The sequence below is a fragment of the Nelumbo nucifera genome, chromosome 8 (genome assembly GCF_055504915.1).
Source record: "Nelumbo nucifera cultivar China Antique chromosome 8, China Antique-T2T, whole genome shotgun sequence".
Classification (NCBI taxonomy): domain Eukaryota; kingdom Viridiplantae; phylum Streptophyta; class Magnoliopsida; order Proteales; family Nelumbonaceae; genus Nelumbo; species Nelumbo nucifera.
In genome coordinates, this window is record NC_142656.1 from 50,800,169 (window position 1) to 50,825,641 (window position 25,473).

General features: G+C 39.2%; 1 protein-coding gene across 5 annotated transcripts in view; it reads right to left on the reverse strand.

Moving 5' to 3' along the window:
* Window positions 1-678: 678 nt before the first annotated feature.
* Window positions 679-25,473, reverse strand: part of LOC104601535 (protein cornichon homolog 4-like) — a 30,660-nt gene continuing 5,865 nt past the window's right edge. For 3 of the 5 annotated variants that reach the window (XM_010264892.3, XM_010264891.3, XM_010264889.3), the window contains exons 4-7: window positions 4,746-4,927; window positions 2,137-2,259; window positions 1,976-2,045; window positions 1,384-1,773 (exon numbers count right to left, since the gene is read on the reverse strand). In XM_010264892.3, the coding sequence (XP_010263194.1) occupies window positions 2,012-2,045; window positions 2,137-2,259; window positions 4,746-4,927 (339 nt within the window). In that variant the 3' untranslated portion in view covers window positions 1,384-1,773; window positions 1,976-2,011. Of the gene's footprint in view, window positions 1,080-1,383; window positions 1,774-1,975; window positions 2,046-2,136; window positions 2,260-4,745; window positions 4,928-25,473 lie in introns of those variants that run through there. The other 2 variants (XR_735893.3, XR_016079515.1) reach the window with 2 other exon arrangements.

The following is a 25,473-nucleotide window of genomic DNA, read 5'->3' on the forward strand; positions in this document are numbered from 1 at the left end:
ACGATACGTATCGACTGATACGATTCGATACGTTGCAAAATTTTGAACCTTGCCCCTAATATCAGCAGCATTATTTTGATGAACACCCTTAGGCTGTGTTCCGTTTGAAGGAAAAAGTAGGGAAAGGAAAGGTAAGGAAACCTTTACAAAACTTGTATAGGTTTCCCTACTTTTTCTTTCATACCAAACATAACCTTAGTCAAGCAGAAAGCCAGATAAATGTCTTATTCTTGGAATTTTGAAAGAGTTCATCTTTCTTCCTATATTCCAGTCATGAATCCACCTTATAGACTATATAAGACTGGGAATTATACACTCTTTAAAGTTTTTTATATCTTGCCCTGCTTTTGTATAAATCCCAGGTCTCCCAAACACATTTCTGTTTCCTCATTTTCTTCAGCAAGTCAGCATGGCTACCCTTCTCCTGCACCCCAACTCCCTCTTCTCGATTTTGACCTTGCACACCTAAAATTGAACTTCAAAAATCTAAAATTGAGGAGAAAGCCATTCAGGATGAAAGGTTGTTATCATTTCATGCGCTCTAGTCCCTACAAATCAATACTAAACGTTTTCATACAACACAGTAACATGAATATTTGATACTGCAGTGGATTGAATTCTCTACGTTTGTAATTGATTTATAGCAATGGAAATCAGGAAAATAAACTGTTTTGCACATAATTCAATGCACATTTTTTATTGAGTTCAACACATAAGCACCACTACACTAGGTGCTACATAAGATACTTGACGAAAATGCTATCCAACCAAATATAATTCTAGTATGAAAAACTCAAAACACCTACATGACACTTGAGTGAGTCTAAACGGAAATGCAAAGATATGGTCCCAAACATACCCATGGTCTCCATACAACGAAATCAGCAACTGAGACGTCAAAGACCAATATACAGTTCTAAGAATCTAGGGCCCATTTGGGAGGGCTGAAGCGTTGGATGAGCAGCTTTGGAGAAGCCACTAAACAAACTTCAACAGAGCCATGTTTTGATTTTCAGACGGTCAACAAGAATAACTCTTTGGCTGTCCAGGTGGAGTCCACCTCACAAAGCCAGAAGCCACTGAGTGAAAGCCATCAAAAGCCCATTTATCAAAAAAAAAAAAAGAAAAAGAAAAGAAAGCCATCAAAAGCCCTACCAAAGCAGGCACTACACTTACTGAGGTTTGATTTAAAGAGTCTAGATTTGATGCAAACACAAGTGTGCGAATTTGGCTAAGTAACCAATCACAATTGAACACGTCAGTGTTCCATACACATGGAGCCCCACACCACTGGCACGTTCATTCACGACTGGTCAATTAACCAGGTTCTCACATTTGTTGTTCGTACCAGATCCCGCACAATTCAGATTTCAAAATCTACAGTTTCAGTAAATTTGCTGCATCGTTTTTTCTTCATTAAACGAGCTGATGTTTTCTGACCTGAACAGCTTCTAAATGAAAAAATATACAATTCAACACCATACAACTAACTAGACAATAAATCAAGTAAATAGTACACCAACCACAATTGAAGCTGAAGTGAAAATACCTATTTCAGCTCACTTGAGCTGACACCGAAATTTGTATGCTGTCGGTTTAACGAGGAAAGAGGCTACATCCCATACAACAATGCCACGTGAAGTTTTTATTGTTGCCATGTATCTCGGAAGCCTCGGCAAGATTACCACTCAGCATAACACGTTCAAGAAATCCAAGACAAAAAAATCGGCACCATCTTTAATGTTCCCCATTCTGGACCATCATTTGGACATTCTAGCAAGAGAAAAAAAGATCGACAGTCACAATTGTTTAGATCTTTTAACATAAAACAGTGTAGTATATACAAGAGAAAGCCCACCAAATGGAAATAAACACCCCACCCCCCACCCCACCCCGCACTGCATGGGCATCACCAGATTTGGGCGTAAAGCATGTAATCAATAAGAAACAAAACTCAAATGCAATAAATACTTACAGCAGGAGAGGTAACCATGGTGCTGGTGAAATACTACTACGTATCTTCATCCAATACACTCCAAATCATCCTACAATAAATGGGCACAAAAAAGTCAAAAGAATTTCAGTCAAGCTTTCTTAAACATTACTTTCTTAAGAACAGGTTTCTTATAACGATACCAGAATATAGTAAAGAAGACCAGGACGATTAAATAAACAAGCTTAACAAGTCGTTGCTTCTTTTCCCAGTTGAGCATGTTGAAAATCTCAGTTACATCCACCAAGTGCTGCCTGCGCATATACCTGATGATGGAAACACCAAAACAAATTCAAATGAATTGGTTTGCTTCAGACTAGAATCTCTTAAGGCCTACTTGCATTTTTGGACTAGATGTTCAATGAAGCATAGAGCAATGTAATCCACTAAGGCACCAAAATCTATGAGGTTGCTCCAAAGGGTACGTGAGTAAAGTCAAGGTAACAAATGTGAACATCACACTAGCTGCAAGGAAGGAGCAAGTGAAATACTTTTGGCCTTAACCAGTAACCATGGATTGTTCCTCTAGCAACATCAACACGTGAGACAAAATAAAAAAAGGACCAGCAACAACAAAAAGGATCTACTCAAGTGCAGTGGTTTCAAGTAAGCTTTTGCTCGTTCTAGCTTTTGTTTAAACCTTAAAGTTCTAACATGCAATGAAAGAAGAACAAGCAACAAGTAGCATAAAAGAAATTGCACAGTATTTCATCTATTTTTTCAGGTCTTATGACCATCAGATGCACGTAGAAAAAGCATTCTTTTGAAAGATTGTAGAAAAGCAAAATTTTATGAACTTTACAAAATCCAAGCATCTTGACCAATATAACATCACAACAGACACACACTACATTAGTAAGACATCTCGGATTGGAATGTGATATGAATATAAAACACAACATCATAAATGAATTTAATTAATCCTAGCTAGAGAGATCTATTGGCATTTTCCTAGGTGAAGTAGAGGAAACGTGAAATAAATTTAACTAATCCCAGTGGAGATTGCCTTTCTTGCAGAAAGAGTGACTAAAATCAAGGAGACTGTTAACGAACATTCTACAACTATTCCGTACTAAATGTAAAGTAAAAGAGATCATAGGAGAAAAGAAATCATATTTGCAGATAGAGTGAGTAAAATCAAGGAGAATGTTTATGAACTTTCTATAACTATTCCCTACTAAATGTCTTGAGTAAAAGAGATCATAGAAGAAAAGAAATCATATTGAAGTTTATGTTATCAATAGATGACTGATAAACCAAACAAGAGGATGGAAAAGGGAAGATGAACTCTAGCAAAACAGTAGATAGTAAAAGCAACAAAATAATCATAAGAAGAAAGCAAAACTTCCCATAAAACTGCTCAAGAACAGAAACCCGCATCATATTGTGACACATTTTGTTCTTTTTTCATAGGTAACCCAGAAATTTATTTTTATGCATATTGTCTCGTGTCAAACCAATAAGCATCCTACCATAACAATAACAATTTTATTATTGTTATTGTTTTAGGGTTTTCTTCTCCTATAGCAGGGAAGTATGCAACCTCCAAGGGGCAGCAACAGTTTCACAGGTAGAAGTGGTGGCTGCAGTGGGGACAGGGGCGGACGAAGGACATCCTGCTGAAGTCATAGAGGTTTTCTAGTTTGAAAATCTTTTTGTAAACTCTTAAAGATACACTTTTATACAGTTGTTTAGAAGAAATTATTTCAGGTATATATCCCCAATGTACAGGGATCCCTCTTTGTATATTTTTTTTATTATCTTTCTAAATTCAATATAATACTGTTTCAAAAAAGAAAAAGAAAAAGGAAAGTGTTACTGGTTCAATTTAGGAGGTAGTAGGAGAGGCTGAGATAAAGAAGAGGTTCATTAAGCTCGGGAGAAATTACGATTGCAACAATGGCAGTAGCAGCAGAAGAAGGAAGAATAAATGGTAACCAGATGTGAAAAGTTGACAGAGGATGCCCACCCTATTTTTGGTGCCTTTATTTGTTTAGAAGGCTCAGATGTGAAATCTACCATTTTCTTAATTCTCCATACTATTTGGGCTCTGAATTTGAAAGTCAAGTGCAGAAGTCTTTAGAATTAGATATCCCAGATATTGGTCAGTAAATAATGCCAAATACTGTGTTAAGACAATGATTAATAAAATATACAATTCCTGCTACAAACTGCTATCTTACGTGGTTTTACTCTACAAATTTCACCTTAGTACATCACCATTAAATATACTCATTTCTGGTGCACATGTAGTTCTTCAATCAAGGACTACCTATCTTCAGTGTGTATCTCTTATCCTTCAACCTCTATTTAGCTTCTGCTGATTCTTGAACTCAAATCATAGTTTCATCATTAGTGGTTGAGAGCTTATTTATAACTCTGTATGCTGTCTTCCTGCCCCACCCAGACAAAGTGAAGTCACTATAGCTAGAATTTATTGCTCCATGCAACCAAAGGAATAACATATAGTGGAATAATTGATCAAATAAGATGAATGTAAAGCATAACCATGGAATTTGTTCACTATGCCTCATCTGTTCATCATTGTTCTTCTTGCAATCAAAATAAGTGACAGGAATGGATGCTTATGATAATCCACATGGGTCAAGTTTCAGCCGAGGATAAATTGATGGGACTATTGAAATTTGAACTAAAACTTGCTTGTCTAAGTTCAAGTTCATGTCTCGATTTCAACAACGCCTAAATCAATGCATAGTAGTAGTGTGGTAAATAAAGGAGGGGGAGGGCTTACATTCTTGCATTGTAGTACAGATATGGAAGACACAAGATAAACATAAACCAATGCCCTGAAATGAGAAAGAGGAAACAGAGGGCTCCTAATGTGCCAAATTCTGGCAAGACCACACTATTTATCCTTCTTGCTGAATCATAAGGATTGATATAATCAAATTCTAGGTCAGCCAAGCACATAAGCTGCAATAAATATTTCCAGGTGTCAGAATGCACATTTTTTATGTAAAATGTAAAACTGAATAAATTAGAACAACAAATTCATGTGCTAAATATGCATATTACTTAACAAGATAATAAAAGTACCACAAACCATATGGTTCAAATTAAATGGCTTTGCAACAACATTGTTTGGACAAACATTAGAAACACCAATGATATCCTACAATGATTGTATGGCAGTTTTCAGGAAAAAAAAAAGAATATCATACCTTGACTTTAGGGGCCATTGCTTGGTATAATGGTAAAATCTTGGGCAAACTCTGAGAACATAGTTCAAGTCCAAAAACAGCCACTTAATGAAAAAAAAAAAAAAAAAACAAAACAAAGAAAGTACCAAATATTAGGTCCAAGTAAATAGCCAGTCCCAAGACCCCAGATAGTTGGGACCAACATCACAACATTCAGATTACCGAATAACCCCACTATATTCAGATATCTGCAAAAGCAGAAAAGATAATTTTTCACTGGATCCTTTCAGAGCTTTTTCAGAGGTTTATTTGGTTTTCGGACTTCAGACTTCAGATTTACCGAATGCCACCTAAGTGGGGGCATGGATTGTAGCAAGGATTTCTTCGGTTACTAGGTTATGTGCCAAGGTTTTTTCTAACTCAAAATCCCCAAGGACCAACCAAGAGTCGCCCTCCACTTTGCTCTCAGGGATCCCAAGGGAAACCAAGTTCTTTTGGAAGGAGTTTAGGACCAGTTCATTTCAGACACCTCTTACCTGTGCAACCTCTGGACGGTGAATTCTGATCTTTTCAGAGGTGTCTCAGTCAATGACCTCAATAGAGATGCTTACCCTTTCTTATTTCTCCCTCACCACCATCAATCACCATTGAGGTTTCCTGAACCCATCCAGTGAACGTAGGTGATATTAAATTTTGATGGAAGTGCTTTAGGTAATCCCGGATTAGCTGGTATTGGAGGGAAAATTAAGGGATGAAAGGGGCAACACCTGTTGGACTTTCAGCAGTCCAATAGGCATGGAAGATTCCACAAAGGCTGAAGTAATGGCTGCCCTCACAGGAATCAGAATAATAAAAAGCTTGGGAATTCAAAATATAACAATTGCAAGTGATTCAGCAAATACTATAAAATGGTTAAGAGACAAAGACGGGGGGGCCTTGGAGATTAAGTCACTATTTAGAAGAGGTCAGGGACTCCTTGGACAGCCTAAATGTAAAGTTAGTTTGGATTCCTAGGGAACACAATCATACAGCAGATGGCTTAGCTAAATGCGGTGTATTCTTAGAGCAACTATATAGCGACAAGCTTCCTCCATTGTAGTTTGTAGGGGTTCTTCCCCTGCTTTGTACATCTTCTCATGTACCCCTTTTTTATTAATGAATTTTGGTTAACATTTTTCAAAAAAAAAAAAAAAAGTTTAGGACCAGTTCAATCACTACAATTGGGGTCACCAGTTATTCCACCCTAGTGGCCTAGTCTCCTAGTACTGTGCCAATGAGTTGTGGTGTGACTCTTAGGGTGAATGCCTTGACCGAAAGAGAAGGGAAAGTAAGCATAGTGATTTAAAAGGCACGCCTGAGGTGCAAGGCGAGGCACATCCCAAACAAGTGCCAGGCGACCCAGCTGAGCGCCTATTTAAGCTATTTGTTGTTTTTTAATTTATTTTTAAATTTATGTTTATATACCAGTATAATTGTATAGAAATTGTTTGTTTCCTTTTATGTTTTGAAATTTTGTACATGGTATGCCGAATTTTGAAAGTGAGAAAATCAAGCCATATCGAGACTCTCAGACTTGCCATGGAAGGCTTTCAACAAGGAACCCAAATGTCTCAACTCTCAGAGTCTCATACTCTCACAGTCCTAGTCGAACTCAAACCCCAACAGCAAGTTCAGCCTCCACTCTCCAGGTTCTTCTTTGATCATTAGGTTCATCCGGTTCAGCACATCTCAGCCTAGGGCAGTGCAGTCTTAGTCGAAAAGTCGAACACTCTCAATCTCAGTCGATCATCAGGTTCTTCTTCCATTCTTTTTTGTTTTGACAGTAAAACAAGGACTCCGCCCCTTGTTTCTTTTTGGTTTTGACATTGAAAACAGGGGTTCCGCCAATTTCTTCTTCTTCCTTTCTTTTTTGTTTTGATAGTAAAACAGGGGCTCCGCCCCTTGTTTCTTTTTTGTTTTGATATTGAAAACAAGGGCTCCGCCCCCTTCTTCTTCTTCTTCCTCTTCTTCTTCCTTTTGTTCTTTCCATTCTTTTTTGTTTTGATTTTGATAGTAAAACAGGGGCTCTGCCCCTTGTTTCTTTTTTGTTTTGATATTGAAAACAACGGCTCCGCCCCCTTCTTCGTCTTCTTCTTCCTTCTGTTCTTTCCATTCTTTTTTGTTTTGATTTTGACAATAAAACAGGGGCTCCGCCCCTTGTTTCTTTCTGTTCTTTCCATTCTTTTTTTTTTTGGATTTTCAGTTCTTCTTTATTTCTTTCTTCCCCATTTTCTTCTTCTTCTTCCTCTTCCTCTTCTTCTAAACTTCTATTTCGGTTCAGTTTTGTTGCATATTATTTTTTGAACATCTGGTTACAGATTGAAGTATTGAATATTTGAATATTAATTTATTTTCGGTTCATATATGTTAATCACTTAGTTGATTTGTTTTAGAGTTTTAGACTTTTAGTTTCATTCTATATTTTTATTTTTGATTGATTATTAAGTATTAATTTAGTTGTCCTCCTTTTTTTGTACAACTAGCTATGGATGAAGGCGATACTTCTCGTGAAATTAATAGGAGAGATCCAGCATGGAAGTATTGCTCTTTACAAGTCCCTAATAATACAAACTCAGTCACTTGTAAGTTCTGTGGAAAAGTGACTAAAGGAAGAATCTATAGGGCAAAAGAACACATTGTTGGTGGTAGTAGGAATGTTAATGGATGTACCAAATGCCCTAACGAAGTTAGGTAAGAAATTTTGGCATATATGCAAAAGAAAATGACGTAAAAGAGAACATGGTGATCGAAGAAAGGGATGGGATCTCTGATTTTGATGATCATGAGAATATGATTGAAATTGAAGAAGATGATGGTGTACAAGTTCATGGAGTTGGTGGTAGTTCTAATTCATCATGTCCTAGGCCTTTTACATCTCCTGGATCAAGTTCCAAGCCATTCATCAAAAGACAAAAAGGGCCTATAGATATGTTTTTGATAACACCTACTTCAGAACAAGTTGTAGAGATGGGAAGGGAACACAAAAGAATGAAACAAACCACCATCAGTGAAACATATAATAAAGAAGTGAGGGAACAAGTTTGTATGCGTATTGCTAGGTGGTTATATCAAGTGGGTATGCCCTTAAATACCATCATTGAAGCTATGGTGGAAGCAATTGGGCAATTTGGGCCTGGATTAAAGATCCCAAACTATTATGAAATGAAGGTTCCTTTCTTGAAAAATGAGGTTGATTACACGAAGACATTATTGCAACATCATAAGGAGGCATGGGAAAAGTGAGAATGTTCTCTAATATTTGAAAGATTGACCGATAGAAAGGATAAAACCCTAATCAATTTTTTGGTCCATTACCGTGTAGGGACAATGTTCAAAACAACTGAGAAGTTGTTTAATTTACTTGAGAAGATGATTGAGAGGATTGGTGAAAAGAATGCCATTCAAGTGATTACCGATAATGCTTCAAACTATGTTTTGGCAAGTAAATTTTCTAACTTGATTATTTTTTATACAACTTTTACTTAGTTTTTATTGTCTTATTTCTTAAATTGTTATTTTTGTGTTATTAGGAAAATATTTGATGGCTAAATATCCTCATTTGACTTGAACACCATGTGCTGCCCATTGTATGGATCTCATTTTGGAAGGCATTGGCAAATTACCTCTTGTCAAGATGACTATTGAGAGGGCTATAGCACTAACAGGATACATATACAACCATCCGGGCCTGTTGAACTTAATGAGAAAGTTTACAAGTCAAAAGGAATTGATTAGGCCGGCCAAAACCCGCTTTGCTACCTCCAATCTTACATTACAAAGCATTTTTAAGCAAAAGAGGTACTTGGGGGAGATGTTCAATTCTATTGAGTGGAGTAATAGCAAGTAGGCAAAGGAAGCCAAGGGTAGAAGGGTTGCAGAAACAGCAACAATACCTTCATTTTGGAATTACATTGTATATATTATTAAGGTGTGTGCCCCCCCTGTTCGTGTCTTACACTTGGTAGATCATGAAAACAAACAGGCTATGGGTTACATCTATGAGGTTGTTGATAGGGCAAAGGATATATACAATGTGCGGCCTAGCACGACTATGGGTTACATAGTATGAAGCATTATCGGTAATCACTTGAATGACATTCTTTTCACCAATCCTCTCAATCATCTTACCTAGTAAATTAAACAACTTCTCAGTTGTTTTTATATCACCCAGTGCATCGATGCATTCTATGAACATCATCCCAGCATGGTAATGGACCAAAAAATTGATTAAGGTTCTATCCTTTCTATCGATCCATCCTTCAAACATTAGAGAACACCCCCACTTTTCCCATGCCTCCTTATGATGTTGCAATAATGTCTTCGTGTAATCAACCTCATTTTTCAAGAAATGAACCCTCATTTCATAATAGCTTGGGATCCTTAATCCAGGCCCAAATTGCCCAATTACTTCCACCGAAGCTTCAAAGCTTTTTAAGCAAATGGTATTTAAGGGAATACCCGCTTGATATAACCACCTAGCAATACGTATACAAACTTGTTCCTTCACTTCTTTATTATATGTTTCACTGATGGTGGTTTGTTTCAAGCTTTTGTGTTCCCTTCCCATCTCTACAAAAAATTGATTAAGGTTCTATCCTTTCTATCGATCCATCCTTCAGACATTAGAGAACACGCCCACTTTTCCCATGCCTCCTTATGATGTTGCAATTATGTCTTCGTGTAATCAACCTCATTTTTCAAGAAAAGAACCCTCATTTCATAATAGCTTGGGATCTTTAATCCAGGCCCAAATTGCCCAATTACTTCCACAATAGCTTCAAAGCTTTTTAAGCGAATGGTATTTAAGGGAATACCCGCTTGATATAACCACCTAGCAATACGTATACGAACTTGTTCCTTCACTTCTTTATTATATGTTTCACTGATTGTGGTTTGTTTCATTCTTTTGTGTTCCCTTCCCATCTCTACAACTTGTTCCAGAGTATGTGTTCTCAAAAACATATCCATAGGCCTTTTTCGTCTTTTGATGGATAGCCTGGAACTTGATCCAAGAAATGTAAAAGGCATAGGACATGATTAATTAGAACTACAACCAACACCATAAACTAGTACACCATCTTATTCAATTTCAATCATATTCTCATGTCATCAAAATCAGAGATCCCAACCCTTTCTTCCATCACCATATTCTCTTTTACCGTCATTCTCTTTCCCATATATGCTAAAATTTCTTACCTAACTTCGTTAGTGCACTTGGTACATCCATTAACATTCCTCCTACCACCAACAATGTGTATCTAGTTGTACAAAAAAAGGAGGACAACTAAATTAATACTTAATAATCAATCAAAAATAAAAATATAGAATGAAACTAAAAGTTTAAAACTCTAAAACAAATCAACAAAGTGATTAACATATATGAACCGAAAATAAATTAATATTCAAATAATCAATACTTCAATCTGTAACCAGATGTTCAGAAAATAATATGCAACAAAATTGAACCGAAATAGAAGTTCAGAAGAAGAGGAAGAAGAAGAAAATGTGGAATAAAGAAATAAAGAAAAGCTGAAAATCCAAAAAAAATGAATGGAAAGAACGAAAAGAAACAAGGGGCGAAGCCCCTGTTTTATTGTCAAAATCAAAACAAAAAAGAATGGAAAGAACGAAGGAAAAGGAAGAACAAGAAGAAGAAGAAGAACTTTATGATCAGCTGAGATCGAGCGTGTTCGACACTTCGACTGAGACTGCATTTCTCGTTCGAGTGTTCGACTGAGAATGCACTGCCCTAGGTCGAGATGGCCTCAACCAGCTGAACCTGGTGATCGAAGAAGAACTTGGAAGGTGGAGGCTGGACTTGCCGTTGGGGTTCAAGTTCGACTAAGAATCTGAGAGTTGAGACATTTAGGTTCCTTGTTGAAAGCCTTGCATGGAAAGTCTGAGAGTCTCGATATGTCTTGATTTTCTCTCTTTCGAAATTTTGAAACATAAAAGGAAACAAACAATTTCTATACAATTATAACGGTATATAAACATAAATTTAAAAATAAATAAAAAACAACAAACAACTTAAATAGGCGCTCGCCTGGGCCGCCTAGCGCCTGGCCTGAGGCGCACGCCTTAGGCGTAGAGGCGAGCGCCTTTCTAAAGTCCTTGACCCATGCGAGGCGCCTAGTCTAGAATGCGCCTCAGGCACACCTTTTAAATCACTGATCAACACCGCCCAATCACATGTCACCCAACCATCCACCTCACCTTCATCATCTTCCTTTCTCCTCCCTTCCCAGAAAGACACTTCAACTTCTGAAGCGAGCCACACCTTATACCACATACCTTCAGATTGAATGTTTAACAATCTTGGCATCTACTCCAACGAAACAACGACCACACACCTTCAAATTGAATGTTTATCTTTTTTATTGTTGACTAGCCAATGTCTAGGAACCAGCTTAATCATCACATTAACTAGGGAGGCCAAAACAATTAGTCACCACCTCACTGCATCAATAACACTTCCCATTTAATGTTAACCAAAGTTTATCATCAAAGAATATCTAAATGCCATTTAAAGACTTGGGTAGCATACAAAATTGGCTTTGGTTTCCTATGCATTTCATAACCATAGATGTATAGGTTGCTCTATGTTTCGTGGTTTCGTTTTAGTCAGTGAAGCAACGTAAGGCAATTATACAAGCATTTATTCTCCTTCCCCTTCATTCCTTGTACATCTAGGGGGAAGGCTGGATTGGATATGAACCTAACATTGGCATTTTTTGCATAAAATGGGCTTTCTCCCACTTGCCAACCCAAGATTTAACTATAGAACCAAGCAATGACCTAGGGGTCCTTTTTGTATTTCAGTGTAGAATTTTTCTAAAAATTTAGTTATTCCTATGTTAAAAGTTGTAAGAACATCTCAAGTAAATCACAACTTTTTTTATCGGCAGTAAATCACAACAATTTAGGACCTAGCCATCTTACAATTTGAGTGGTTCATTTTATAATTCACAATCATTTAGCACTCAGTTATCTTACAACTTAAGTAGGGCTAGGAGTAGTTAAATGTCTAACTTCTGAGACTAAAAACTTATATTAATCATTGAAGACGTGCCTCATAAGTATTCATTAATCAAATAGGATCCTTGTAAACCAACGGCCTGTACACAGGATGTGCATTCAGAATCCCACCTAAGAAATAATTCTGAACTTCAACTTAGCTAATAGACCATCCTCAGAATCAGCTTTGTTTTGTAAGATTTTGGAATTCCTTTCCATGCACAAAGTCTAAAAAAACAGCTGAGAACACAATTTTCCATATAATCTCTCCTTCTTTCTGAAGACCCTTGAGATTCTAACAATTGATAAAGGCTTCCCCAGATTCTAGATTGAATCGTATCACTCCAAAAAATGTTTTTCACCCACTGTGAAAGAATTTCAGTAATCTTACGATAGATGAATAAATTATCAGTGCTTTCCTTCACTGCCTTGCATAAAGAGCAAAATTCATTAATCGATCCAATGCCTCTCCTAAATCAAGCTTTCTTTGTTTAAACATAATTTCAAGCTGCTGTCCACACCAGAAAAGGCACTTTTGGTGGCACATGAGAGTGTCAATATTAGATCTGCTGGGAAATAACCTGCCTCCACAACCGCCATCTTGGAATAAAAAATTCTAACAGAACACTCTTGATTTCTCCCATCTGTCTCTTATTTCTTTTAGTAGGGTCAATTGCAATCCTATTCAGTATTTGAAAAAGATCCACCATACCAGGAAACTAGCAATCATTTTAAATTCCTTTTGAAAGCAGGCCTCCACACAGAAAAATGACACTTCATAGTTGTCCCTCACAAGGGAATTATATTTCCTTCTGAGGGCTGTCACCACACTGTCGGACCAAAATCTGACCCTACCACTATCCTCAATGCCAATTTTATCCCTTTTGAGAAATCTGTGTAAAAGGGCATCCCATTGCACGAGGCTCCCTGCTCCCACCAGTGCAGGGCCTAGGGAGGGACAGATGTACGCAGCATCACAGCCTTACCCCTGCATATACAGTGAGACTGTTTCCAAGATTTCAACCCTGGTCACCCATATCACAATGGAGCAACCCAACCGTTGCACCAAGGCCCACCCTCATTTTGAGAACTCTGTGTGAGCTTTGCTAATCCCTCTCCAAAGAGCACACCCATAGGAGGAAGTCACCTCCTTCTACAGGCCACCATTTTGATCACCAAATTTCCAAAGCCATTTGCCAGGAAGGGAAATATTGACCACCTTAATCTTCCTAATCCCCAATCCCCCATTTTCTTTGCTATAAGTTTTGCCTATAAAAGTCTATGGGGGAACGGTGTTCAAAAAGTGCAAGGCACAAAAAGGTGTAGGGTTCAATTTGCGCCTCAAGGCACAAGGCGAGGTGTGCGCCTTTTTTGAAGCAGGGCACAAAAATAAAAAAAATGCTAAAAAATCAAAAAAATGTCAGAAAAATCAAATAAAAATGCCAAATATTCAAAAAATATGCAAAAAATAAAAATATTAAACATAATATTTATAAACATATGAACTTCAAATTTTAAAATAAATGTTTTAAGAAACCTATTATCTAAAATTAAAATACATAAACATAACATGTAAAGCATATTCAAATGTGATTATGTGAATTTAAAAATAAAAGCAAACATATAAAACATTTTCAAGCATGTAAAACCCACAATATCTTTTTTTCCTCAATTGCGTTACTCAAAGTAGCTACTGTGATGTAAAACATATTACATTCCTGATGCTACAAGTCGCCTTTGTGCCACACCCCTCGAGGCAAGCCCAAACAAGTCCATGTTAGGGTCTTAAATTCTTAGTTCTCATACAAAATATAATGATTTTATAATTTTAATTGCTTTTTAAGATGATATTTTAGTGGGATGAATGAATAAACAACATTACCAAATAAGGGGTAAGGCAAAGCCCCCGACCCATCCGTTATGGTCCAAAAAAAGCAATAAGCACAGAATTTTAAAAAGGCGCACGCCTGGGCCAAGGCGCAAGGCGCATCAAGCACACGCTTAGGTGCACCAAACGTGCGCCTTTTGAAAGGGCTGCAGCACTGCGCCTAGGACCTGGGAAAGGCGCCTACCCTAAAATGCGCCTCGCCTGTGCACCTAGGCGCACCTTTTAAATCACTGGGGGGAAGAATGCTGGGCACTGTACTCCTGATTTTTTGTTTCCAGCTAGAAACCCTAGTTCTCTCTAGAATCTTTGCTTCATCCTGATGCTTGTGGCTCCCAACAAGAACATAATACTGTTCTATTGATGCCTTAAAGCTCCTACACAAAGGATGAAACACTTAATAAGAATAGGAAGTTCTTCCTATACTTCTCTCCTTTCTTTCACTTTTCGGTTTGCTCATCAGCCACTAGCAGATAGATTATCACCTTACGGGCTTGCATTTTGATAAATCACTCTTTTTCTTTTTCTGAAAAGGCAAATATATTTGTATTAGTATCAAAATGTATACATGTAGATTAGCTCATACAAAACGAGATGATATACTTTTTTTTTTGAAAAAAGTAAGATAATTATATTAAGAAAGGAGATGCTATATATAGTAATAAAGTTCAAAAAACAACACTATTCCTTTTGAATCGTTCATTCTTTTGGTATACATATTTGTATCTGCATTCTTCCCAAACTGAGCCTAAGCTACATACCTTGATCAACTATTGCCATTTCATTCAGCATTCATAGGATCTAGCTACTCTGTTTTGAGCATAGCAGCTAGTAGCATGGTAATATAGTCAATGCATCTAGGCATTTTGGCCTAATACAGTCAGCTATTCTCTACTCTCATTTATATAATTAAATATTGTACTAAAATAAGGGGGGTTTGGTTTGTACAAACATTCATGCTCAAGCAAAGTATTTTTCCTGCTTTATAACAATTGCCTTGGCCTTAAGCAATTGGTAGCATTCCTAATATGCAATGCTTCAACCAGACTGAAGCACTCTAATCCTTTTTTTTTTTTTTGATAAATTAAGCACTCTAATCTGTTCTCTAAGACATATAATTGTCAATTGTTTTTTAGACCTTCAAAGTGCCACCTTTAGAGATCATAATTTGTCTATGGATCTTTTCTTTGAGAAAGTAAGGCTCAGTTTAGGAAGAGTACAAATACAAATATGTAGAGTGTAAAACCTTATATTTTATATTATTTTGTATGCATTTGCACTGTACATATTTGTATTTGTATTCCTTCCAAACTGAGCCTAAAGTATTTTGACTGTTGCTGCAAATTTCATCTTGCAAACTGTAGAGAGCATGGGCCAAATGGCCCATAGCCCATAGTTGTGCTTTATACTTTTTGTGTTCTGTTCTGTTAATGTAGATGGAAGTATAGTTGCTTTATTTTCAGGTCCTATTGGTCTAGGGGACTCTATTCAAGCTGTTCTGCAGGAGGCACAACTTGCAAGGGAGTTGAACATTGACAGACTACTAATTGAAGGAGACTTGAAGCTGATAACTGAATCCAGACATTGTTGTTTAGGCCTACAGGGAAGCTATGAAAAGATTCAAATGGTTGACCTCCAATATGACGGTAAGATTTCAGTGGGAAAGGAGATCGGCTAATGGAACTGTTTAGCTAAGCAAGGGGTGCATATGGATCATCTTTTCTGGGCTCATTTGTAATATGGTGCTATTTGGGAGGCTGCATCTTGCACCCCCTTATGGAAAGCTCATTGTACAAATTGTTTCTGCTGACCTATTAATAATTTTTTTCTATTATTTATCAAAAAAACTATTACACCTGGATACCCATGCAAGGTTGCCATATGATATTGGATGCATCAAATTTTAGACTTTTAGTGTAAATTCCATATCCAATAAATAACATGTCTAGCTGTGTCCTTGCCTTCTGTTGGTAGCATAGTTTGCAAATCCATTTTCAACTAAGTAGAGCAGGAGGGGGAAGAAAAAAAGCTCTTGCCCTAACTGCTCAAGATCATGTAGTCGAGTTAGAACTTTTACAAGCAAAAGCATCTAAAGTGTCCAAATGCATATACAATGAGTCACAGAATCATAATTTAAAATTCCTGCTCTAATTGCTTCTTTTTTCTTTTTTTCTTTTTTTTTTGTGGGGGGTAACTATCAAAAAAATCATCAAAGATAACTGATAGGTTACTGGCATATTACACACACTACAACACCCTCTTCTGGTCTATCTTTCCTAACTTACTTCTAAAATCTGTTCAAGGCTTGCTTAAACGTACCAGAACTTATTGTTTCTTTAAAGACAATCAATTTCCACAGAGCTCAGATACAGTTTTTTTATGAATAACTTTAACTTTATTAATATAAAATTGTATAAATAGAGGCAGTACGAGGTAGTACAAGCAACCCTTCATAGGGTAGCGATTACTACCCTATCTCAAAGATAATAAACAAGTTGGGAACTCCATAACTTGCCTGTAACTAAAAAAGAAACTAACAATGGAGGAAGGGATGGAGGACGAGAGAAGGTTCAGAGTAGAAGGACGAGAGAAGGGATGGAGGACGAGAGGTGGTAGACAGATTCCCCATCAGCTTTACAAAGAGCACATCTATTAGGAAGTAGACAATAGTTGGGTCTCTTTCTTTGGAGTAAGTCTAAAGTGTTGATTCTTTCCAAGAAAATTTCCCAACAAAAAAACCCCACCCGAGGAGGAATAGGTCTGCTCCAAATTTCCTTAACTGGAAAGGACAACCCCAGGGGGTAGGAGGCTGAGTAAGGTTTCAAAGAAAGAAGCACAAGAAAAGGTACCAGAGCTAGAAAGGGTCCAAAATCTGGTTTCTTCCTTGGTAGGGTTTAGGAAGACACCCTCAAGGGAGGCTAGCAGAGCTACCAGGCTATCCAAGTCCGTATCCCTAATTGCCCTACGCAGGCCAAGGTTCCAACCAAAGCCCGAAGTGGAAGCTGAAGGGACTAAGAAGGAAGAAATGGATTCATTTTTCAAGTTTGAAAGAGCATACAAGGAAAAAACTTGTCTTTCAGAGGATAATCCCCGACCCAAAGATGTTCCCAGAAATTTATTCGGTTACCAGAGTTTAGACCATACCTGATCCAAGGGGAGAAAACTGAAAGCAGATTGTGGATGGATTTCCAAGGAGAAGCAGCTGAAGCCCTTGCCAAGATTCCAGGATCCCAGCCATTGTCTTCCAGCCCATGAATGCTAACCACAATCTTAGTCCACAATTTATCCCTTTCCAAAGAGAACCTCCACAACCACTTCCCCAGAAGAGCCATGTTCCTTTTCTTGAAATTACCAATCCCAAGACTTCCTTGTGTTTTACACCTAGAGACCACCTCCCAACTCACCCTATGATCTCTCTTCTCCTCTCCAGGCTCCTAGAGAAAGTTCCTTATTAATTTTTCCAAAAGATTTGAAACCTTTGAGGGGATCTTAAACACTGACAGAAAGTAAACAGGAAGGTTAGCTAGGGTAGATCTAATGAGAGAGACTCTTCCACCTAAATAAAGATAACTCCTCTTCCAGGCCGCTAGCCTCTTCTCAAACCTCTCCACTACCGGAGCCCAAAAGCTAACACTCTTAGGATTATCTCCTAAAGGGGGGCCCAAATAAGTCAAGGGACAATCCGTAATAGCACAACCTAGCTCATCTGCAGATTCCCTTAGATCTCTTTCGTTCACATTCACTCCCGCCACACAACTCTTGTCAAAGTTTACCTTTAGTTTAGATATCTGCTCAAAAAGTTGAATTGTTAGCTTTAGATTCCGGATCCAACTAAGGTTCCCTCCTTCACAGAAAAGGATAGTATCATCTGCAAATTGTAGAAGAGTTAAGGGAACCTCCTTCCTTCCTACTCTCCACCCTCTTATCAGATTCCTCGAGTCTACTCTATGGATCAATCGCCCAAACACATCAACAATAAGGATGAAAAGAAAAGGGGAAAGAGTTAAGGGAACCTCCTCCCTTCCTACTCTCCACCCTCTTATCAGATTCCTCGAGTCTGCTCTATGGATCAATCGCCCAAACACATCAACAATATAGGTGAAAAGAAAAGGGGAAAGAGGATCTCCTTGTCTTAGACCTCTCAACGCCGGAAAGAAGTCAACTACAGTCCCGTTCACCAAGACAGAATAATGGCAAGTCCTAACACAGCCCCAGATCCACTTGCACCACCTGTCACCAAAACCAAAACTCCTCAGCACCTCCATCAAGAAAGACCAATCAACCAAGTCGAAAGCCTTCTCCAAATCCAATTTGCAGACCACTCCCTTCTTCTTTGACTTTCTAAAGCTCTCCAAGCTCTCATTTGCAAAGAGGATCTGATCGGTGATCTGTCTTCCCTCCACAAAAGCACTTTGGTTGGGTGCAAAAATAGAGGGGAGCACCTTCTTTATCCTGAGATACAGCACCTTTGCAATGATTTTGTACAAGCTAGTCACCAGACTAATAGGTCTAAAATCTTTTGGTTGAGAAGCATCTTTCTTCTTTGGGACTAAGGCAATGAAAGTTGAGTTCAAGCCCGGGTTTATTACACCCCTCCTGTAGAATTCCTCAAAAACCGAAGCAAAATCATTCTCCAAAATATCCCAGCAATCCTGGTAAAAGGCCATTGTGAACCCATCTGGACCCGGAGCTTTTGTTCTATCCATAGAGAATACTGCTTCCTTTACCTCCTCCATATCAAACCTTTTTTCTAGCCACTCTCTCTTCTCTGCACTTAGAGTCGGCCAATCCAAACCCTCCAACCACACTCTCTCATTCATAGGCCTTCTAAAAATAGATTTGAAGTGATTTACTAGGGCCTCTGCAATTTTAGCCAGGTGAGACAATACTGCTCCATCAACTTCCAAGTTAGAGATGTAATTCTTCTTTCTCCTTCCATTTGCCACTGAATGGAAAAACCTTGTGTTTTTGTCTCCCTCCTTTAGCCACTTACACCTAGATTTTTGCCTCCAACTGATTTCCTCCTTGATCAGGATGTCCCCCATCTGCCTCCTTAAAGCCCATCTCAACTTCCTTTCTTCCTCTCCAAAGGGGCCTCTCTCTTCCTTCAGGTCCAAATCCTCGATTTGCTCCACCAGAACTTGCTTTCTCTCTTCTAATCTTCCAAACTCCAGCCTATTCCACTCCTTTAATTGAGATTTTAGGTATTAGAGTTTCTTGTGGAACCTCATTCCCTCCCAATCAACTACGGGATTAACTTGCTCCCACCACTCTCTGATTTTCTCAGTGAAACTCGGATGAGACAACCACATATTTTCAAACTTGAAAGGGGTAGGCCCTACTCCTCTTAATTCCTCCTTGACCAAAACTATTGGCTAGTGGTCTGAAGTAAGTCTAGGGAGAGCCCTAGAAGTAATAATGCCCCAATGTTCCTCCCAATCTGTTGAGAACAAAAATCTGTCCAACTTAGAGCAAATTGGCCAAGATTGAAAGTTGGACCAAGTGAAGTTATTATTTAGGAAAGGAAGTTCTTTGAGATTAAAAGAGTCCACAAATTGGTTGAACTTCCTCATACTTGTTGTCCCCTGTGTCTTTGGTTCCAGATTCTGTTTCTATTCCATGTCCTGTAACCCATGAATATGCAATCGAGCTAGTAGGCGGGCTCTCCGAGGAGGGGGAGAGGGGAAGGAAGGAAAGTGGGAAGGTGCGGGAAGGAAGGTATAGGAGTGAAAAAGTGTGGGAAATCATTGAAAGAGTGTTTAAGGAAGTGGAAAGAAAGTTGATCTGGATGAGGGAAGGGGAGGAAAGAAGAGGGGAGGGGTTAGTGGAGAGGAGGGAAAGGAATGAGGGTAGAGATGGAGAGGATTACGGGGAGAGAACAGGGAAGGAGGGAGGTAACAAGAGAGGGAGGATGGATGGAGAGGAAAGAACAGAGGTGGGACCATAGGAGAGGAAGAAAGGGCAGGTGGACAGAGATGGAGGGAATTCTGTAGGAAGGGTAGGGGTAGAGAACTCAGTGAGAGAAGACATGATAGCAGAATTTGTAGGGAAGTTGGGTTGTAGGTTGGAAGATTTGAATGTGTTGAAAGAAAACTTACAGAAGAGGAAGAAGGAGATCATAACAAAGAAGAGGAGATTGAGTGAAGTAGAGAGATTGAAGAGAGATGTAGAAGGAGACAAGAAGCTCGGGGTAAAGGAGATAGAAGGAAAGGGGGAAAGTAGTGGGTAGGTGGCAAGGGGTTTAAAAAAGAAGCGGAATGAAGATTCTTAGTTGGAATGTGAGGGGAATTGGGAAAGCAAGGAAGAGAGCGACAATAAAAGAGGTAATAAGACGGTATAACCCAGACATTGTGCTGTTGCAAGAGTCTAAGAGAATGGAGTTTAATAACAAATGGGCAAGGAGTGTATGGAAAGCCAGGGGGATTAGCTGGGTGGCTGCTCCCTCGTGGGGTGCTTCCGGGGGATTGTAACAATGTGGAAGAGGGATGTGGTTGAAGGTTTGGACGAGTTGATTGGAAAGTACTCGGTTTCCATGAAGTTTAAGCAGCAAGAGGATGATTATATGTGGGTGCTCACAAATGTTTACGGACCGAATGACTACAAAGAGAGAAAGGAGTTGTGGGAGGAATTGGCTGATGTTAGAGGGTTGTGGGATGGGCCCTGGTGCATGGGTGGGGATTTCAATGTGATCAGATTCTTGGAGGAATCCAATAAGGTTAATCAAAGAGTGACAAAAAGCATGAGGAAGTTTAACAGTTTTGCGGATGCCTTTGAGCTTAAAGAGATTCCCCTAGCCCATAAGACATTTGCATGGTCAAATCTCCAATCTAGACCCATTTGCTCTAAGCTGGATAGATTCCTGTTCTCTTTGGATTGGGAAGAACATTGGGGAACCTTGGCTTCTAGAGCTCTCCCAAGGGTGACCTCGGATCACTGGCCCATAATGTTATGTAAGGAGGAAATAAGGTGTGGAGGTCCTACCCACTTTAGATTTGAAAATATGTGGTTACTTCATCCAGGGTTTACTAACAAAGTGAGGGAGTGGTGGTATGAGTGTAACCCACTGGTGGAATGGGAGGGGATGAGATTCCATAAGAAACTACAATTCTTGAAAGCAAAAATCAAGGAGTGGAATTTGGTGGAGTTTGGGAGGATAGAAGAAAGAAAGGGAGATCTGATGGATAAGATTGAAAGCCTTGACTCTAAAGAAGAAAGGGGAGAATTTGGAGAGGAAGACAATGATCTCAGGAGAGATTTGAGAAGACAGTTAGAGGACTGTCTGCACAAGGAGGAAGAGGTAAAAATCTCGATGTAAATGGTTGCAAGAGGGAGATAGAAACACTAGGTATTTCCACTCTCTAGCAGATGGCAGGAGAAGGAAGAACTTTGTCTCCAAATTGGTAGTAGATGGAATTGAGTTAGTACAACAAGAGGAGATTGTCGGGGCCTGTGTAGAGCACTTCAAATCTATTCTAAGAAGGCCTGTGAGTAGAAGGTTGTGGGTAGAAGGATTGGATTGGCCAGATGTAGGGATGGAGAACAGGAGAAGGTTGGAAAGAAGCTTTAATTTAGAAGATATCAAAGAGGTTGTGTTCTCTATGGATAGAACAAAAGCTCCAGGGCCTGATGGGTTCATAATGGCTTTTTATCAGGACTGTTGGGATATCTTGAAAGATAATCTTTTACGGTTGTTTGAGGAGTTTATTAGGGGAGGAATTGTCAATCCGGGTATGAACTCTACATTTATAGCCTTAATTCCAAAAAAGAAAGATGCATCCCACCCGAAGGATTTTAGACCAGTTAGCTTGGTTAATAGCTTGTATAAGATCATTGCAAAAGTGTTGTCTTTGAAGCTGAAGAAGGTATTGCCAGATATCATTGCACACTATCCAGGAGCTTTTGTGAGTGGAAGACAAATTACTGATCAGATTTTAATTGCTAATGAGAGTGTGGAGAACTTTAGGAGGGATAAGAAGAAGGGAGTGGTCTGTAAGTTGGACTTGGAAAAGGCTTATGACTTGGTGGACTGGGATTTCTTGAGAAAAGTTGACTAAATTTGGGTTTGGGGCTAGATGGTGTAAGTGGATCATGGGTTGTGTCCGGAATTGTCATTATTCAGTGCTAGTGAATGGGACAGTGGTAGATTTCTTTCCAACCAGTAGGGGTATAAGATAAGGAAACCCCCTTTCTCCTTTCTTGTTCATTCTAATTGTGGAGGTTTTGGGGAAACTGATTCACAGAGAAGATTCTAGGGGGCTCATTAGAGGCTGGAGAGTTGGGAGGGTGGAAACCCCCCTCACTCACTTACAGTTTGTTGATGACACGATTCTGTTTTGTGAAGGCAGTAATGTGAGCTTTATCAGGAACTTGAAGTCGGTGATACAATTGTTTGAGCAAATGTCCAACTTGAAGGTTAACCTTGGGAAAAGTTGTGTAGTGGGGGTGAATTTGGAGGAGGGAGAGATCAGGGAGAGTGCAGAAGTGTTGGGGTGTGAAGTCTCGAGGTGGCCTTTGAACTACTTAGGGTTGCCATTAGGTGATAATCCTATGAGAGAGAGCTTTTGGAACCTGGTGGTGGAAAGGTTTAAAAAAAGACTGGTACCTTGGAAAAAGAACTACCTCTCTCTTGGTGGGAGAATTACACTGATTAAGGCCATGCTTGCTAACTTACCCATCTTTTTCCTATCGGTGTTTAAAATCCCAGTGAAGGTTGCTAACAGATTGGAGAAGCTAATGAGAGATTTCCTATGGGAGCCGGGAGAGGATAAGAGGGATCATAGAGTTAGTTGGGAAATAGTGTGTAGGAGTGAGACTTGTAATGGTTTGGGGCTTGGGAGTATTAGGAGAAGGAAAATGACTCTGTTGGGAAAGTGGTTGTGGAGGTTCCCAATGGAGAAGGAGAAGCTATGGGCTAGAATAGTGGCAAGTATACATGGGCTGGAGCACAATGGATGGGACGCTGGAATCAGAGCAAGGACCACAAGCAATTCTCCTTGGAAAGCCATTCATGACCTGCTACTAGTTTTCTCCCCTAATATCAGGTATGATTTGAATTCCGGTAACTCCATAAAATTTTGGGAACAAACCTGGGTGGGGAATGCCCCTCTAAAGGATCAGTTTCCTTCTTTGTATGTCCTTTCTGATTTGAAAGATTAGACAATCTCGTCTTTCACCACCCTGTCCTCTTCCACTTCTGGGATTGGGTGGAACTTGGGTCTAAGAAGGGATTTAAGGGACTCAGACTTCGACAGTATTTCAAGCCTTATTGCACTTCTTGATAACGTTGTCTTAGACCCCACTAGGGCGGACTCTAGAATTTGGACACCTACCCCCAATGGCATCTTTTCTTGTGCTTCTTTCTTCAAAGTCTTAAGTCAGTCCACCAGTCCTATTTTCCCCCCTTTCCCTATTGATGAGGTTTGGTGCAGAGCAATACCTCCTAGGGTTGGTAGTTTTTGTTGGGAAGCCTATCTGGAAAGAATCAACACTGGTGATCTACTCCAAAAAGAGAGACCCAATACTTGCTTGTCACCTTAGTGGTGTGTTCTTTGTAAAGCGGATGGGGAGATTGGTTTTCACCTACTGGTGTCTTGCCATTTTGCGAGGTCAATTTGGGATTGGGCTTTCTCCCTATTTGGATGTAGCTGGAATCCTCCATCAGACTTGCAGGGCCTTTTTTCCCCTTCTTTTTTCAGGTGGCGGATAAAAAGGGGAAGGACTATGTGGAGAGGACTAAGAGCTGCAGTATGTTGAACACTTTGGGAAGAAAGAAACTCTAGGATATTCTCAGAAGTTGAGAGAGGAGCAGCAGATTTGAGGGCTATCATACATATTAGGGCGGTACAATGGCTGAAATCTTTGGAGCTATTCACAGATTACATTGTGGATGACATGTTGAGGAAGTGGGGTGAAATTGCAAATTGCACACATTCCAAGTCAGTAATGAGTGTGGCTTGGACCCCTCCACCTAGTGGATTCTTGAAATTAAACTTTGATGGGTGTAGTAGGGGAAATCCAGGAGCTGAGATCTTTGCAGTTATGGAAGGAGTTCGGAAAGCTAAGGAGTTGAACATCAGGAAACTAATAATTGAAGGGGATTCAGAGGTGGTGATAAGGTGGCTGATTAAAGATCACAATGGCTTATGGAAGTACAACAATGAGAGGAGGAAATTCAAGTGGCTGGTGCAAGAGATGGAAGTTAAGACATGTTGGGTTAAAAGATCGGCTAATTCCCTAGCTGATGGTTTAGCTAAACAAGGGGCAGAAAGGGATTCACTGTTTTGGGCTAAGTTGTAACTTTAGTGTTTTTTTCTTTTTTTTCCTTTTCTTGAGGTTCTTTGTTGCTCTTGGAAGATAAGTGGGTTTGTCTTCCTCTTGTAAATCTTCTATTGATGATTTAATGAAAGTGTTATTGATAAAAAAAAAGATAATAAACAAGTTAGAAACAAGCCCAATACATTAAGTTTCTAGTAACCCCTTGCTTAGCTAAAGTATCAACCAATCCATTTGTTGATCATGGCACCCATTGAGTCTTCAAATTTATGCTCTTTTTTAGCCAATTAATCTATTTCATTTCATTTCTATAAACTCAAATTACTTCCTGTTTTCCACCCAGCCGATGGCAGTTTTAGAATCACCTTCCACAGTTAAATTATTTATATTCATCTCAAGATTTGAAGGTGAACTTTGAGAAAAGTTGTGTAGTGGGTGTGAATTTGGAGGAGGAAGAAACTAGGGAGAGTGCAGAAGTGCTAGGGTGTGAGATCTCAGGATGGCCATGGGGTGACAACCCAAAGAGGGGGAGTTTTTGGAATCCGGTGGTGGAAAGGTTTGAGAAGAGACTCGCATCTTGGAAAAAGAACTATCTTTCTCTTGGAGGTAGGATTACCTGATTAAGGCTACGCTAGCAAATTTACCCATCTATTTCCTTTTCATGTTCAAAATCCCAGTAAAGGTTGCTAACATGCTAGAAAAGATGATTAGAGACTTCCTTTGGGAGCCGGCAGAGGAGAAGAGGGACCATAGGGTAAGTTGGAAGGTGGTGACCAGGAGTAAAAATGATGGTGGGTTAGGGCTTGGGAACATTAGAGAGAGGAATTTGGCACTATTGGGGAAATGGTTATGGAGATTCCCACTAGAGAAGGAGAAATTATGGGCCAAAATTGTGGTAAGCATTCATGGGTTGGAACTAAACGGATGGAATGTTGGAATTCTGGCTAGGTCCACAAGCGCCTCGCCTTGGAAAGCCATTCATGACTTATTACCAGTTTTCTCTCCTTGTGTCAGGTATGATTTGAACTCAGGTAACTCCATAAAATTCTGGGAACAAACTTGGGTAGGGAATGCACCTTTTAAGGACCAATTTCCTTCCTTGTATG